Source organism: Sorex araneus, chromosome 2 (assembly GCF_027595985.1).
Source record: "Sorex araneus isolate mSorAra2 chromosome 2, mSorAra2.pri, whole genome shotgun sequence".
Taxonomy (NCBI): Eukaryota; Metazoa; Chordata; class Mammalia; order Eulipotyphla; family Soricidae; genus Sorex; species Sorex araneus.
The window spans coordinates 335344694-335363014 of NC_073303.1; the positions used below are offsets into that span (position 1 = coordinate 335344694).

At 40.0% G+C, this 18321-nt stretch overlaps 1 protein-coding gene and 1 non-coding gene across 7 annotated transcripts in view; both read right to left on the reverse strand.

Moving 5' to 3' along the window:
- The window catches only part of OSBPL1A (oxysterol binding protein like 1A), a 221228-nt gene that overhangs the window by 76030 nt on the left and 126877 nt on the right, over positions 1 to 18321 (reverse strand). For 4 of the 6 annotated variants that reach the window (XM_055129610.1, XM_055129611.1, XM_055129615.1 and 1 more), the window contains one exon: positions 4469 to 4631. The exons of 1 other annotated variant lie outside the window; for it this stretch is intronic. In XM_055129610.1, the coding sequence (XP_054985585.1) occupies positions 4469 to 4631 (163 nt within the window). Of the gene's footprint in view, positions 1 to 4468; positions 4632 to 5527; positions 5641 to 18321 lie in introns of those variants that run through there. One more of the 6 variants, XM_055129613.1, reaches the window with a different exon arrangement.
- Positions 13738 to 13844, reverse strand: LOC129402897 (U6 spliceosomal RNA). Its single transcript, XR_008628922.1, has one exon. It is a non-coding gene; the product is annotated as a U6 spliceosomal RNA (small nuclear RNA).

Consider the following 18321-nt stretch of genomic DNA (forward strand, 5'->3'; position numbering starts at 1 on the left):
TTACCTGTTGGAGTTATTGAACCAAACTTTATTTGGAATAAATGAGAACTCTTTTCCATATAACAGCAAATTTGCTATATTCCCACTTTCCATTTTGAAAGTTTTTACTTAAAAAGACAAAAAAAAAAAAAGACCACCACTCCTTGCAACCGCTGAGGCCTTGAAACCGGCCTCAATTTCATGACATATCTATTGGTTTTGCCAGTCTACACTATTGGATTGCATGCATTATTCATGCACATTTTGACCAAAATAGCATTAAGATTCCTTTCTTGAGAAGCAGATCTCAACATGTTACTAAAAAGGAAAATGAACAGACAGTCAGAAAAACAATACATCTGAAGCTAAAATATTCAAAAGGAAGAAATTTTCATAAAACTGCGCTCAGACTAGTATTAAAGAATAATAGTTATGCAGTATCTGTTTAGCAAGTGATAAATATTTTAAAACTAATTCCTTAGTAGATTAGGTTCTTAGCTATGCACCTTTCACTTTCATTCATTCCCCAGCTCCATTTTTCTGAAAGTCTTGTTTTGTTTTGCTTTTGCAATGCAGCCTTTACTTATTTAATTTGTGGGGTCGGGGGAGGGAGGGCGGTGAGCCACACCTGGTGGTACTCAGGCTTTACACCTGGCTCTGCACTCAGGGATCACTCATGGTGGCACTCAGAGGTCTGAGTTGGTGCCAGGATGGAACCAGGATTAGCTACAAAGAATGTTCTGGGTTATGTGGGTGGGCACACGATCCCTGCTTTGGGCCTGTGACAAGGAGCGAAACTGGTCAGAAACCAGCATGTCACAGTAAACGGGGGCCTCAGGGAATGCAGGATTCTAGAAGCTAAAAACATTAGGGAAACAGACTTTCTTCTTGGGTCCCCTGGATACCTCCATAGTCTATATACATAGTATATAGTCTAGACTATGTATACAGTATGTATAGTGCAGTACATAGTCCTGACTACACCTTGACTTTAGGACCTTCATCTCCATCAGTGTAAGAGAGTAAGTGTTCAGGCAACTACATTTGTGACAATTTGTTAAAGAGCAACAGAAAACTTTCACAAGAACTTAAGTCAATTTAAAAAAAAATGTAATAAGGGTTACACCCAGCAGCGCTGAGGCGATCGGGAGGAACACTTCCAGTGATACCAGCCTGCCTGGTGGCGCTTAGGAGCTGCGAGGCACACAGGTCTGGCATCTTGGAGGGGGTGTGGGGCTAGAGGTCAGACTCAGAGTCTCATGAATGCGAGGCGTGAGCTCTCTCCCTGGCCCTTAAGCCAGTATTCTGAAAGACATGGTGCTGAAAACGTATGTGGAGAAGAAATCAACAAATTTTGTTCAGAAGGCCTGAGGAGATAGGCAGCAGAAACAAATCAAGAGAGGAAGACCTTATTTACGGCATATTTCATCTTTGGGAACAGAAGGAAAGGAGAAATGGAGGTCAATGTGTGAAGACTCAAGTGAGAAAACAAAGACATTTCTAGATGATGGCTTATGTAGCCAGATCATTTGACTCTTCATTTTAACTTTCATGCAGTTTGGTACAATGTACCAAATAATCCACAAGATTTAGTAGGAATTGCCACAGAAAGACAACTTTGTTCAAGTAATTACAACAAAACTGGATAGGTCTTTCAGGGCCAGCAGTAACAAATATCTGCTCCCACCCCACCCCAACTCCATCCCCACTCCTCTTCATTTCCTAAAGCCATGGCTGAGAATGCAGGTGAGTTCACCATGGCACTTAGAAATTACCTCAGAATCTTTCCAATACAGCATTCTATAAAAGCAGGAGATACTGCAAACTGATCTGAATTGGCATTTGGCATTTGTCAATTCTGACACAGGGACTGTTTTTCTCTCTCTTTTCCTCAAAGGAGACAATCATGGAGATGAATATTAAAATACAACTGAGAAGCAGAAAAAAAATGACAGTAGCTGCAAAAGATCTACCCAAGTGAATAATTAGGGAAATTGTGCTAAATCATAGGACTCTTATGCAACCTTTCAATAGAATGAACATCAATAAAAATGGGAGAAAAAAAAAACCCACAAGTAAATGAATAAAAAGAACAGGCTAGTGTCATAGTAAGTTGGATGATGATAGGGATGATGTCCAAAATAAGTTGTCACATGAGAAAGCAAACTCTGAGCCACACCCACTTCCCATAGCCTCATGATGACTTACACACCAGCCCTGTTCTACCCACTCTCAACTAAATCTCCCAGGGGATGCACACCAAGCTGCTAAAATGTATGGATCCATCGATCCTCGATGCTGAAACCTCTGAGGACCCTCAGGAGGCGGGTGGACTGAATACCCACCCAGCTGCAGCTCATCACTGCGGTCATGCCACGGGCTCCACTTCCGAGCTTCACGAGTATTTTTTAGGGAGACGCCAATCTGCAAATAATTTCTGATACCTGGTGCCCAGGCATACAACGCTGGTGTTTTAAGGAGCTGGGGGTGGGCAGCCCCTCACAATCCCGGCAGCCACGCCCACCTCCATGTCGACCCATTGGTCCAGACCACAGAGCCTAAAATCTTGGAAGGACGCAGGCAGCACACACAGCCATGCGACATCTCCTAAGTCAACAAATAGCTGAGACAAAGACTTAACCCTGCAATCCGATAGAGCACCGCCAGGGGTAATTCCTGAGTGTATGAGCCAGGAGTGACCTCTGTGAATTGCTGGGTGTGACCCAAAAAGAAAAAAAAAGAACACGTCAACTTGGTACCATCAGGCTACGATTAAGAACCTGGAAGGAGGCATGAAATAACTGGGTAAATAAAGAATAAAGGGGAAACTATCCATACTTTTAGATTATTTGTTAAAAGATTTTTACCAGCAAAAATTTCTAATTTTTTTTAAAGGAAAGGACAAAAATTGATGAGTAGCTGGCGCCTGGGCTCTTGACTATCCACTGCATTGAGCTCTACGGTCCCTCTGTGGACATTCCTTTCGGAGGCCCCACACAGAAGGAACATGGGGGATAATACTCCTGGACTTGGCACAGGATAGAAATGAATGGATGTCAATAAAGGAAATGTCATTCACCTTCCCTTCCCACCCACATTGATCATGTTAACAACAGCAATTACCCTGTTACTCATCCTACCACTTCTAAATACTATCTTTTCTTTTTTTTCTAATATGAGTCACTTTCGTAAGTACCATGTCTAATTGACAATATCATCACTGTCATTTCTTTAATTAATCTAAAATCTGGCAATTACAATTAGTTTTTTTTCTTTCCATTATTAAACTTCTCATGTTTCTAGTTTTTAACTTTACATAATAAATCTCTTTTCTACACCAGCCTACCAACATTATTTTCCTTTCCTATATGATCATAACTTTTTTTTAACTTCCTTCACTTAATTATCTTCAGTTCTTTAGCTGCTTCTCTCACTGTGCTTCCTTTGTTCCCTATTGTGAATATGATTCTTTTACTCCACATGCACTAAGGTCTCCTGCTTCTATGGTCAATTTTTGTAAATTAGTAATTATATGCATGTATGCACCTATTATGGAAGCCTTTTAAAATTTCCTTCTAATAACTAGCTAGCCGTTCTTGGAGCCAGGGACATGGCTCAGTGGTAGAGCACTTGCTTTGGATGTGTGAGGAGTCCGGGTTCAATTCCCAGCACCACAGAAACAAACAAACGAAACAATGAACTAGTCCTTCTCTGTCTCAGTGATCTCCACACACTCCCTGCTCTACGTTTCCGAGTCCCCTTCCTGTAGTGTGGCCATACACCAACCTTGGAAACTCTCAAATTCCTGAAAGGCTGAAACTACTAGTCAGTCCACCACCTCTCCTTGCAAGTCCTCAATTCTCCACACACATTTCCCATCCAATGAACACCTAGAACGCCGCAGGCACCGTCCTAAACACAATTTAAACATACGAGCACATTTAATCTTCATTCACCATTGAAACAGAGACTAATTATCTCCATTAGAAGTCTGTGCAAGCGGAGAGTCAGAGGGCTCCTGGAGCTGGCCCAAGGTGAGACAATTCCCGCAGCCCGCCTCTGCTATGCTCCTGAGCACTGTGCAACATCCCCCTCGGGCACGCAAGCCGAAGGCAAAGCAAAGCCCTTCCTTTCTCTGCTTTAGTCACAGCCTGGCCTCACGTCTAACGTTATACTTGGCACACTGAGTCATCGCTTATCTATAAACTCGAAGGCCTCTCTGAGGCTAGACACTCTCCTTCAGAAGCATGTCAGCACCTGACAGTGTCAGAGCCTCGGCCGAGCCAAGCCCTCACGGTCCAACAGGCAGACTCGGGAAGGACTTTTCTATTCCAACTCTCAGACTCCTTTCTTGATAACAGGACATAAAAATAGGCAGCCTGGGGAGCTCTAAGGACACAGGAAATTAAAAGTGGCATGCACCCTAGGAAGACAGTAAGGTAGTGGCCTTGAAGTCACAAATGACAAGAATGGAAAATGCTAGAGTTACCTGACAGTGCATCATAGAATTCGTCTTCACTAAGGACACTGAGGGGTGGTGAGCCTTTAACCAGAGACTGTTCTAATTCATGATGTTCCGTGGCTAAGGTCTCCAGTGCTTCTGACAAAATTTTGTTTTTTTCTTGCTCCTGTTCCAATTTAAAATTCCTCACCTAGAAGAAAAACAGATATACAAAAATATTTCAGAGTGACAAGAGACACAGAGTTACTCAGAAAGATGTGAGCATTATTTGCAGTTCAGTTGCAACATCAGAAATGAAAAAAGCCAGGCTATATACACATGGATGAGCGAGCAAAATTACTAAGCTAATTCTGTTCTTCCCACGGGGTCTTCCTCATAACGGCTCTAGCTAATGGAAATAGATTAAAAACTAACAAACAAATTCAGCTAAAATGATCAGGATCCTAGTATAGACCGTGAAGAAACACAGAAATCATATAAAAATATATTACATATATTTCATATAAAATACATAAGATATCTCTTGATACTAATGATGAAATTAAGGAAGCAGACATATTTGTACAAAATAGTTAAAGCCATTCTAAGATTTAAATGCATATCTCAAAGCACAGATAGAATTCTCCAGTTTACTTCCAAAATGGCTAACGTACCAAAGGAAAGGGAACAAACTGTTAAATAAGAACACTGTTTTCCTTTTTCATTTGTTTTGAGTCCATATTTTTCCTAGACTTTAGTACAGTAAAAAATAAGACAATTTTTTTAATAAGAGAAATAAAAAAGTTGAAGTCTAGTTTTGTTTTTTAATGGATGTCAAATCTACTCTAATTCAATAGTATCTGAACCTTTGTACTTGACTAAGACTCTCTAAATTTGAACTAGCCTTGACCTTATGATAAGACTGTAGGTACTGGATTTGATATGGGTAATCTCACTATGATTTTGCTTCCGAACCCTAAGCAAGACTACTCCCTCGTCTCCCTTGCTCCTAGAGTCCACAGGGCATTCTGGACAAGAGCTAGGAAGGCTGGCTCAATCGTTACCCACTGTGTAATCTCCGAAGTCTCCTAGTCTTTCATTTCTCACCTGTGACAGAAATTCCGCCACCATCTACCATTCCCAACAATGGTCTCCAGGTACCAGCTTTTCCCGAATCTGCTCATCAGAATCTATTCCTCAGAATGCCCCCACATGTAACACCGATGTTTAGAAGCAGACCTTCGCTGGGAACACGCTGGAGCCCCACGTCCAACTTGCCCCTTCCTCCTGGAGGTGGTCCTCAAGTCCCAGAGCCAGGAGCTGGCCCAACGGTTTGAAAAGCACTGGACTGAGGGAAACCACCAAAACCTCCCGTTCAACAATGTCTCTCTCTGGTTCCCAGGAACTACTGACCTTTCCCACAGCTGCTACTGAATGACGCCCTGCTAGCGCTCACCCTTTCTCTCGCCGATGCTCCCGCTCCCTCTCCTCCTCTCGGCCCCAAGGATGAAAGGATCTCCTCTGTTCTCACTCCAGAGAACACAGTGGCCTGAGTCTCTGAGAGCTACACACATTATGTGCCTCATTACAATCCAGATAGAGCTCAAAAGATAGCTTTGTTGAACTGCTGAGTTTGCAACAAAAAGAGTTAAAAGTCTATCTGGACATAGTTCCAGTCCTCAGACACCTCAGTATGTATCGTAATAGCAATGAGATTGTTCTTAGGGCTATGATAGGAATTCTTTTTTAAAACAATGACAATCCGTGAGGAACAGACAAGGCACACAATATTGAAAAGAAAAATACATTTGTAATTGACAAGGGTTAGGAAACTTCAAAGTAATATACCAATCACCTAGATTTTTGTTTTCCAGAGAACAAGATATAACAACAGTTGGCATCAATTTTAAGAAAAGACTTTTCTCATGATTTATTTGTGTTAAACAAGTCATTCATCGACAAACAAGAATTCAAAATTGAACACCATGTTCCAAATGATCTTTGCCTTGAGTGGAAAAGACCAATCAGCACTCTTCTATTTGTAAATTCCAAAATCACCATTGCAAGATCCAAATTCTTTCTATCCTGCCCATCCTTTCCTTTAGCTCTGTTTTTCACTTTTCAAATACCAAAGAGCAGACACTATCTTTTCATGTAAGCACCAACTAAATTATCCTTTTAAGTTAACAAATGTTTTTATGCCTAAAATTATCCAACAGATTTCAGCAAAGTGGCAAAATACATGCTGGAGCATCAAGATCTCCTTAACAAAATTTTATTCAAAACCCAATTTATTTCTTTATCCATCTAAAATAAGTATCATTTCACTTCTGTTACCTCGACATCTGTTCTCACTTATTCTTAAGTGAAAGGGGTGGGAGGCAAGAGCTCTAACCTTGTACTGGTTCTTGTGTTTGTCTCTGAACTGGTCTGAGCGAGCTTGCGTTAAGGAGGATTCTGCACTGGAGATACCTTACTCTAAATGCACACCCAAAGCAATCCTTTTCATCACGTAAATGGAAGTGTGAAAGGACATACGTGAGCGCCTAGGTTCATGGGTGTATATATATTTGTAGTTACATGTATGCACACACACAAGCTTTGTTCTTGTGATGCACCAATACATATACATTTTTTTCAAACTATGAGTATCCTAGTTATTAGAAGGATGGGGTGAGGGATGGGGACGCAGAGCAATGGTACAGAAGGCAGGGTTCAATTCACATGCAGGCAGCCTGGGTTCAGTCCCTGGAATCCCAAATACCCAGAGCTCCCACCGGAGTGATCCCTGAGCACAGCCAGATGTAGTTGTGAATAAGAATAAGGAACTTTCTTCACAAAATTAGTCAATCTCAAATGTGTTTACAGTAACACTAGAGCAGTTCTATAACAGGGCCAGAATGATAATACAGCATATAGGGCGCTTGCCTGTCAAGTGGCCAACTCAGGTTCCATCCTTGGCATGCCCTATGGCCCCTGGAGCCCACCAGGAGTGATCCCTGAGTGCAGAGAGTCAGGAGTGAGCCCGAGCACAGCCACGTGTGACCCAAAAACAAAACAAAAATTTTTCTATAATAAGGCTGACATTTTGTTTTTTCCAAATTTCCATATAAAATGTATGCCTTTTTTTCCTGTGACTTTTCACAACAAAGGCAAACATATAACCAATAAAACAAAAAGGCCAAACAAGAATCAGGCTCGGACAAAGCACTGCACCACCTATCCTGATGCTTGTGTCAAATTATCATAAATTTGATAGCACACATATACTATTCTTTGCCCCTGTAGCCCCTTCAGATGAATGCAAATTTAAGCTTCACTGAGTAATATCCTCAAGCCATTTCACCATGCAATTTTTCATCTTCTCTGTGTCATGCTGGCAGGTGAAATTCAGTGAATACTTCCAAAGTAATCTTCACACCAGAAGTGAATAGATGCCAGCAAAAGAAACCAGAATTTTAAAAACAGTCCTCTGCTAACCATCAGATACACATTCAATCTGTTCTCTTGTGCTACAAAGTACCCTTCTAATTTCTCTGTTTCACTGTGGTTAAATCAAGCAGAGACAATTAAAAGTGGCAAAGAAATACCACTAAGCGGAGAACAGTGATCAGTATTCACAGAACACTCTGTGCAATTATCCAACTACAGGGTAGGTAGACTCTGTCCTTGATGATCGATCCAGTCTAACTTTTTCAAGTGGTCACACTCCATTCACTTCAACAGCATGGCCTTACTTGTCCTTGATTTTGGATGTAAGTACAAAAGAAATACAAGATCTGAATTCAAAAACACCTATTTTTGGAGTCTTGAGACATAGCTCAAAGAACCAGAACAAAAGCCTGGCATGTGGAAGCCTTGAGTTTGATCACTGGTACCACACAGTACCCAGAGCACCTCGGGGTGGAGCCCTGGTGGCCCCAGTACTGTGCGCCAGGAAGCACCACATCAAATCGTCCAGTCTTCACTCCTGGCCCCAGTATCCCCAGGAATGACCCTTTAGACTGCTGAAGTACTGCTCCCCATAACTTTTCCTAAAACACACACACACACACACACACACACACACACACACACACATCTAAAATTCTTCATTAAGTAATGAATTACATTGACACTGTTTTGGTGGTTATAGGACCAAAAAAATTATGTTGTAAAAATTTTTGCAAAGATATGTCCTTGTACTTAAGTGATTCCTTTGGTGTGTGGCATATTGCTCTTTAAGTGGGAGTCTGGTCATTTATAGCTGGTAATGCTCTTCTGCCCAGAGAGACCACGTTTCCTCAATGGTGGGGTGGGGGGTGGCATTCTCAATTGGACACAAATGGTCCCTGCGTCTCCACATCTATAAGAGGGGCTGAACTGCACTTTTATCACCAGGGTCTAGGAAAATTAAGATTTGCTCCCAAATCTAAGCCAAGGCCAAGTATGAACACACTTCTGTGATGGCTACAGAGCGTACACTGGCTCTGATTATACGCTCAGAAAGTACCTTTTGCCTATGTCACACTGGCCCTGATGCCCATCTAAAAGCAGTCACGGCTGCTTTTCCAAATATCATGAATTTCCTTTTATTCCTGAAACCTTTGTTCAGTCCTTCCCATCCCTCCTCCCCCACCACGCAAAAAAGAAAAACAAAACCATTCATAAACACATCAAGATAAATTCGTGTACTAAAAAGAAATGGTGATGCCGTGGGCTGTGCAAGGGGACTGAGAGCAGGAAGGAAAGTACTGCACAAGGACCACCTGGAAACACTCTGGCACTGAGTGCGAGAGGGGACCTGGGAGGGCTGTGGGCAGAACAGTGACAGTACTGACTGACACCGAGCTGGGCTGCCTACTGTGGGGTCGGGGAACAGAATGGGAGGACGCAAAGATGTTTTAAAATAAATTTATGATCCCTTATGGCCCCCCAAACATTGCCTGGGGTAATTAATTCCTGAGTGTAGAGCCAGGAGTAATCCCTGAGTATCCTCAGGTGTGGCCAAAAATAAATTAAAAAAATAAGTCGATCTCTCAGTGGGAGAGAGTTCATGGTGCTGGAATAAAGGCTTCACGTGTAGAAGGACCTGTCTCACTCCCAGCCAGAAAGACCCACAAGCACAAAGCCAGGAGTGACCGCGAAGCCCTGCAAGGAGTGGCCCAAACACCGAGATGCCCAAGATCTTCAAATCTATTGCTCTTTCTCTCCCCTCCCCTCTCTCTCTTTCTCTCTCTGCACAACAAATGCTTAATTTTAATTTTGGTAATTTTGTTTGTTTGTTTTTCCTTAAAAGCTTTTTAAAAATGCTTTGATTTACAATATTGTTAACAATCGAGTTTCAACACACTTCCTAATTCTCTGTTATATAACGTCACAACTAAAGTTCTTACTACCTGGAATGGCACTTGAAAAAAAATTTCCAAATCAATGAATAATATTAGATATAGTAACAAGAGGCGAAAGACTGAATCACGTGATACAAAACAACTTGGTAAAATCTCTGTGACCAGTATTAATAATAATTTCAAAGTTTACCAAAAAGAACCCAGCAATCATTGCAGAAGCCTAAACAAAAGTGTTTTAAACATGGTTGTTTTCTTTTTTTGGTTTCTAGGCAGTATCACACCCAGTGATGCTCAGTGATTACTCCTGGCTCTATGCTCAAGCATTATTCCTGGTGGGTTTGGGGGACCACATGGGATGCTGGGGATTAAACCCAGTTGGCTATGTGCAATGCAAGCCCTACCCACTACACTATCTCTCCAGCCCCTAAATCCCTAAATACCACCTTTTAAACCTCAGTATGAGAGTTTAGAAAAAAAAAAAAAAAGACCTTGCTAAGCATTTGTGTGAACACTGATTCTGCTTACACAGGACTATTTCCATGTGCACCTCTAATAAACTATGTCCATGGTATTTTATAGTTTAAAGGGCACTTTTATTGTCAATTCAGTAGTCCTCTTCACCAATCTTAAGGGGAATATATATATATTATGTATGTACAAACTGAAGATCTTAAAGTAGCATGTACATAACCTGCCAGAGATTAGCAAGGGGAGAGCTGAAGCAAGCTGTGTAAGCTCTCCAACACACTGTGTAGTCAGCAGCTGCAGCCCAATGGCACTGCCGAGCAAAGACTGACCCTAAGTCTTAGAAGCAAAGGATCTCAGTCTTTGCAGGGGAGGGGGAGTGAGACAGCAGTGGGGGTTAAATAGTATTTCTAAGACTAGTGAACCAGAGCAATCAGGGAGGTGGGGTAATTATCTGGACTACATGAAACACTTGTTAAAACCATTTGTTAGGGCCCTATCAGGAATCACTGTAAAAGCCAAGTTCCCTAGCAAGATTAGGAACCTGTCTAACTTCATGCCTTTTCGGAGAATAGTTTCTCACTCTTAGAATAAGTAGATTTGCCCTGGCCAAAATCTGAGTTAGCACCAAGGGAGCCCATGCATGTCATCAGCTCTCTGGTTTTGACACTAAAGTAGGTACCACTCCCGGCTGCTCTGAGGACCCTGGCCCTTTCTGTGCACAGTGCAGGGGTGAGAGAGGGGGAGGGGAAGGCTCAGTGCTTGATGCTCTTCCCCTGAAGGCTTCCCCTGAAGGCGCTGCAGGCAGACATGGGGTGGGAAGGCTCCAGGAAACAAACTCAGGGCCTTGCCTAAATTAAGATGAAATCAGACCAAATATTAAGAGCACAGAATAGACACGCACTCTACCTCTCGAGCTATCTCCCTGACCACCCATCTTTCTAATTAAATTAGAAAAGTCAGTCCTAGCCAAGATATACCGACTCAGGACTTAATGGGATGAAAGCAGCTCACACAGCCCTCAAGCTAGAAGACTTTCTCGAGCTTTTTGGAAGCTATGGTCACAAAACAAGGTTTTGGCCAAGAAGAAAGGAGATAGTGTGTGTGATTCACCAAATCTCCAGAGGAAGAGCTCCTATTTTTCCCTTCCTATTCCTGCAGACTAGAATTTCACATTTGGAACAGCCCCTAATACCCAAAAATTACCTTATTATGTCACACTGGTTACTTCTTGTGTCCTTAAAATAGAAAAATACCTCTAGCTTACTTAATATTACTTCGGTTGGATTTCTTCTTTTCTTAATGCTAATAACAACACATGTAATTTTTTCTCCCAAGTACCACCGATTATTATTATGTAGCTTCTGGATATTAATTACTGATTGAGAAGAATTTCAGCTTAAAAATATTTACGGAGCATTTACTATTTCAAGAAAATGCTAAGAATACAAAATAGAGGAAAACCGGTTAATCCTTTAAGAAATTAAAGGATTAATTTAATTTTAGAAAGAGAACTTTTATATTCTTAGTTCATTTTTTTAAATGCAAAATCCAGCATTACTTCCTTATTAAAAGCATCTCAGGTTCATATTATCTTTGTCTACAGTCTCCAAGAAGATGTATATGAAAATATTCAAGTGTTTTATAATTATTTTTATCAGTCCTAGACAAAATATTACATAGCAAAAAAGACATACACTGCTCTGATAAAATACTTATTAACAATGGTGTCACACTGTCTGGGGCCACAGGAAGTCCAGGAGGAGTGACAACTACCACGCAGACTGACAGAGCACTTGCTTTCCAAGGGCTGTGAAGAACGGCAGCTTGCAATACTGGTCATGAATATGTACAGACCACTCAAGTGTAGAGAAGACCATAACGCAAATGAAGTGAACAAACAGATTAAGGTAAAGGTTGCTACAGAGTGTGAGCTCTGTCAATTACTCTGGTTAAAAACAGATCAAAAGGACAGAGAGACAGTACAGGGATTAAGGTGCTTGCCTTGCACCAAGTTGCCTTGCCAACTTTGGTCTGATCCCAGGCATCACATATGATCCCTCAAGAACCGCCAAAAGTGATTTCTGAGCACAGAGGAGTAAGCCCTGAGCAGTGATGGATGTGGAAGGAAGGAAGGAAGGAAGGAAGGAAGGAAGGAAGGAAGGAAGGAAGGAAGGAAGGAAGGAAGGAAGGAAGGAAGGAAGGAAGGAAGGAAGGAAGGAAGGGAGGAAGGGAGGGAGGGAGGGAGGGAGGGAGGGAGGGAGGGAGGGAGGGAGGGAGGGAGGGAGGGAGAAAAAAAGACCCCAACCAAACCAAAAACAAGACATAATCAGAAGACAATAAGCCAGCTCCCTAAAGACCATACGCCACATGGATATAATGAAGGGCCCATCATTTATTTCTATGCTGTCATTAAGCCTTAAAACATAAGGTAAGAAGCTACAAAGCCGTGACATCTGATTCATTATTTTAAAACCAAATTATCCTGAATGGATCAAGAAGCCATGCTATCTATCTATCTATCTATCTATCTATCTATCTATCTATCTATATATATATATATATATATATATATATATATAAAATACCATGTGGCTCTGAGAACAAAATCATGCAATTTGCAGCAACATGGATGGCCCTGGAGGATGTCATGCTGAGTGAAGCCAGTCAGAAGGAAAGGGATAGATAGAGTGATTGCTCTCATATGTGGTACTTAAAGATCTATAGCAAAACAGCTACAAAGGACCAACAGCAACACAATGAGAGAACTGACTAACACACTGAGTTGGTGGGGGGGCAGTGTCTTGAGGTCTAGAGTCAGGGGGTACACTGTTGATGGGTGTGGGGTTGAGTATGTTCCTGAGAAACCATCATGAACAGCCTTGTGAATCACAAGACTTCTTCAGTATAGTTTTATAAAATAAAATAAAACCTAATCATCTAGAGAGTAATAGGAAAAGTTTTCCCAAGTTTATCCAGAGATACTGAAAGTCAAATGGCATTCAGTCCAGAGTTTTAGCCTAAAAATTTCTCCACCAAATGAACTGTTTTAACATTCTTAAAACAAAACCTTAACTCCCAGGTGGAAACATTTATTCTCCATTATAAAAAGGTGAAAGAGTAGAGAAGAAGGAATTTGATGAAAACGAAGATGTTCCTTTGTCAAATATTTTGATGTAAAATACAGACAAAAATGTCGACAATATAAGAAAGTAGCTCAGTGTGAAATATCTGTCCAATAAAAAACTAGAGATGATGGGAGCTGGAGAAATGATACAGTGAGAAGGGCACTTGTCCTGTTATGCAGCTGACTCAGGTTCAAACTCCAGCATCCCATATCATTCCCTGAGCCCCGCCAGGAGTGATCCCTGAGCACTGGTCTTGTCTTTCTTCAGTTCCATAATCTTTCAATGACTATAGCTTTATAATAAGAGTTGAATTCAGCTACTAAGCTCAATTAACACTTCTCTTTTGGCTATTCTAAGTCTTTGCAGTATCATATAAATTCCATCAACATCTTGCCAATTTCTACAACAACCTGCTGAAATCTGTGTCATCCTTAAGCAGGCACCATGTAAATCTTCCCTGAATCATTCCAATTTTAGCCTATGAGCTGCCAAAGCGAGCACTGAAATTTTGCTTGCATTATTTTTTCTCCATTACTTTAACTCTATAGATCAATTTGGGAATACCTACATCATACCATAAGATCTACTCTATATAAATAAGAGACAGATCTTATTTAGGTTTTTAGTTTCAGTAATACACAGAAGAGGGAAAATTAAAACTTTTAATGGATCACAGGTCAAACATGAAAGCCAATGTTAGAACATTCTATAAGAAAAAACTGAAGAAAATCTTGTTAATTATGCATTTGGCAAAGGTAAAGTAACAAAAGTAATAAATTAAAAAACTGACCTCACTAAAATTTAAATTTTGGCTTTTAAATAAAAACATTAAAAAAATGAAAGACAATCAAGAGACTAGGAGAAAAATACTTACAAATCAGATGTACTAAAGTACTTATATCTATGGGGAACTCATACTTCACCAACAGAATGACAACTCAATTTAAAAATCAAGAAAGGGTTTTTAAGAATTGAGAAACCCTTTAGACATTTCTCCAAAGATATATGAATGGCCAACAAGCAAACAAGTATGTAAAAAAACCAAAATATATTTTTGTCATTAGATGGATGAAAACCCTGGTAAAAGGCTATATCACTGCATATCCATGAGGAAAGCTATATAATTAATAGTAATACTGTCACTGTCATCCTGTTGCTCATCGATTTGCTCGAGCGGGCACCAGTAACTTCTCTCATTGTGAGACTTATTATTACTGTTTTTGGCATATCCAATCCGCATGGGCAGCTTGCCAGGCTCTGCCGTGTGGGCGCGATACTCTCAGTAGCTGGCCAGGCAATCCGAGAGGGGCGGAGGAATTGAACACGGGTCAGCCGCGTCAAAGGCGAACGCCCTGCCACTGTGCTACTGCTCCAGCCCAATAGTAATACAAAAAGAATAACAAGTGTTGGCAAGAATATGGAGAAAGTGAACTCATGTGCACTGACACAACATCATCTGGTAGTTCGTCAAGAACTCAAAAGAGAATTACCATATGTCTCAGAAATTCTACTGTAACTATATACTCAAAAGATGGAAATGATGCAAAGTTCTAAAATGGATGAATGGATAAACAAAATATAGAGCTCACACAGAACAAATCAGAAAGAATAAAGCACTGATGCATGCTACAGTGTGCAGAAGCCTGGGTCCAAGGCCTGCACAGCACACACACACACACACACACTTATATACATGTCCAAAATAAGCAAACTCATGGACAAAAAAAATTCAAATTGAAGTTATAAAGGGATGAGGGAAAGGAAGGAGGATGGAAGGATGGGAAGAAGGATGGGAAGGAGGATGAGAATGAAGATGGGAGGATGAGTATGTAGTAACCTTTTGGGTGATGAAGTGTTTTGGTAGTACACAAAGGAAATGCTAAACATTTAGTGAATCACTAAATGCCAAGAGAACTATATGCTCAAAATTAACTGTGTATTACATGAACTCTAGCTCCATTTTAAGAAGTCTCTTTTTAAAAAAACTAAATACAAACAAAACGGAGGGCTAGAGAGAGAGTACAGGGGCTAAAGATGTTTGCCTTGCACCAGCTAATGACCCAAGTTCGATTCCCAGCATAAATACAGTGCCCTGAGCACTGCCAACAGTGATCTCGAAACACTGAGCCAAGATTAAGCCCCGAGCACTACCACAAACAAACAGTAACAACAAAAAAACTGAAACGCAAACATGAAAGTTTGTAAATATGTAACTGTACCTCAACGTGATTTGCTATTTAAAAAAAGAAAGAGAGTAACAACAACAAAAAAAAACCTAAAGCAAGCAAACAAGAAACTAAAAACAAAAAATCCCCAGAAGCATGATAACCATGCACTCCACTTACTCCTAGGAACTTATGAGAGATGGAGGATCATGTCCAAAGACATTTACAGAAATACTCATAATTTTGTATGCAATAACCAAAAGGGGGAACTGACATTTCTATCAACCAGTGAACAGATTAGCTGCGGTGCAATTATGCAGCATGACTAAATCTCAAAAATAATTATGTTAAGTTAAACAAGCCAACCCTCCGAACAAAATAAAATATAAATTGTATGATTACATTTATGTGAAATCCTAGACAATATCTACTAATCTCTGATTGAAAGTGATCAATGGATGCCTTTGGACAGGGGCAGGAAAAGAAGTGGGAGGCATTACAAAAGTCAGGAAGAAACTTTTGGAAGCAACAGAAGTATTCCTTCCTGGTAGTGTCACTAGCATACTGCGCATTAAAGTTGAGCAGTTTACTACACTGCAGTAAAACTACAAATGAAAACAATAAGCAAAAAGAAAGGGCACTATGAAAAAACTAATAACATGAGTTAAAGGAATAATACGTTCTTATGAAATCTTAAACTTTTTCAAGTATATATATAAACTTTTTCAAAAGAATATATATGACAAAGAATAAGACTGGTGATATTCAGAGCAACATGGGATCTTAAACAATAGCATGTACTGCATTTCTGTTTGTACAGCAGTAAGAAAAACTAAGATACACCTAAATCCTGTGAGTGGTTCTGAATTTGATATGTCTTTGTGCTTTACAGAAAACAGCGTTCTGTATGTTCCTGTATTATCTTCCAAATTCTCTCATACATACCATAAGCAAAATACCTTTAGACATGTTTATTTAGGAAATCATGTTTGCATGAGCCTTGAAAATTCTCAAAAAATAATTGCATTTCATCAAATAGAAAATGCAAGGTATTCTCCACAGTGCAGTCTGCATAGCTTGCTCAGAAGTCTCACACAGGAACTCAATCTGAGATTCCCTTAAGTACATTCCTGTGTCATCATGGTTGCAAAGCTTCTATCTAAAAATAGCTCACGCTTACATAATCACTCAGTACAGATTTATCTATCCTGACTAGCCTTGAAATAGATTTCTTTTTTAGAGCTATGCCACAACAAAAGGTAAACATCTTCTGAAAGCAGAGAAATTCAGCCATAATCTAAACAAACACTATTGTCAGAAGTTAGTCAAAGACTCTGAGAGTTGATAGTTTAGATCGACATTACGAAAAAGTTACATGGAGCAGAAGTAATACCAATCAAGTCAAATTTTTACAATAAACTCTCATTGAGTTTGTATAAAATAAAATACATAAAAATGCACACACCAGTGAAACTAGCAGCACTGTATACAGATATAAGATATTTCCAGGCCCTAAATTCTCCTGTTTTGCCTTCAGAGCTGCTCTCTCACCTTCAGCTCAAACAGCCTCTACTCCAGTCTCTCTATTTCCATGTATTAGTTTTGTCTGTTCTCAAACTTTACATAAACTGAATCACGCAGGATGTACTCTTTTGTGTCTGGATTCCTTTACTAAGTATAATGTTCTTTAGGTTAATTCATGCTGCATGTATTAGTTCTTTCCTTTGCACAGCTGGGAACCATCTACTGTATAAATGACACCACAATTCCCAACTCATCTTCAACCCCCCCTTCTGCCCCCTGAAATACTTTTCTACATATGCTGCACAGTGTTATGATCAAAAAGTCAGTAACTCCGTTTTACACAATTTTATGTTTCTGTCTTTTGAAAAACATTCTCTTGATTCTCAAAAGTAGGAAACAAACACCCCCAAACCCTCACAAACTCAGTAGTTATAATTCTACCTGAAGAAAATGGGTTGGGGCAATACTATAGTGGTTATTAGATATATATATAGCTTGCCTTGCATGCAGCCAACCCGAGTTTGGTCCCCAGTACCATATATGATACCCCAAGCCCTACCAGGGGTTATCCCTAAGCATAGGCCAAGAGTAAGCCCTGAGCAACGTTGGATGTGATCTGAAAACAAAAAACATTTAAAGTTATTAAAACAGTACACGAAAGGATGTTCAATCTCATTAATCAGGGAAGTGCAAACCAATTTTACCTCACAATAGTTAGTACCAAAAGAAAAAAAAATTTTAAATATTAACAATGGTGTGGAGAAAAAATTTCTTGTATACCATGGGTTAAAATGCCAATTGGTACAGCTATTATAAAAAAAAAAAACACAGTATGGCAGGTCTTCAGAAAAGTAAAAATAAGAGTATCATTTGATCTGATAATTGCACTTCTGGGTATTTATCCAAAGAAAATGAAAACACTAATTTGAAAAGGTATCTGCACTTCCATGTACATGGACTTTGGATGTACATGGATGAACATGGACAAATCTTGAGAGCTTTATGCTAAATAAGTCAGAGAGAGACAAATACTATATGACTCCATTTTTATGTGAATCTTTAAAAAAGCACACAAAAAAACATGCTCAAATATAGGGCATAAAAGGTAAAGGGTGGGTGAGATGGTGGAGGGAGGATCAAAGACATAAACTTCCAGTTAACAAGGTAAGTGAATCATAGAGACAGGATGTATAGAATGGTGGCTAATTAGCAATATAGCCTTGAATATTTGAAAGCTGGTTTAAGGAGTAGTTACAAAGGAAAAAATGTAGCTATACAATATGGAGATG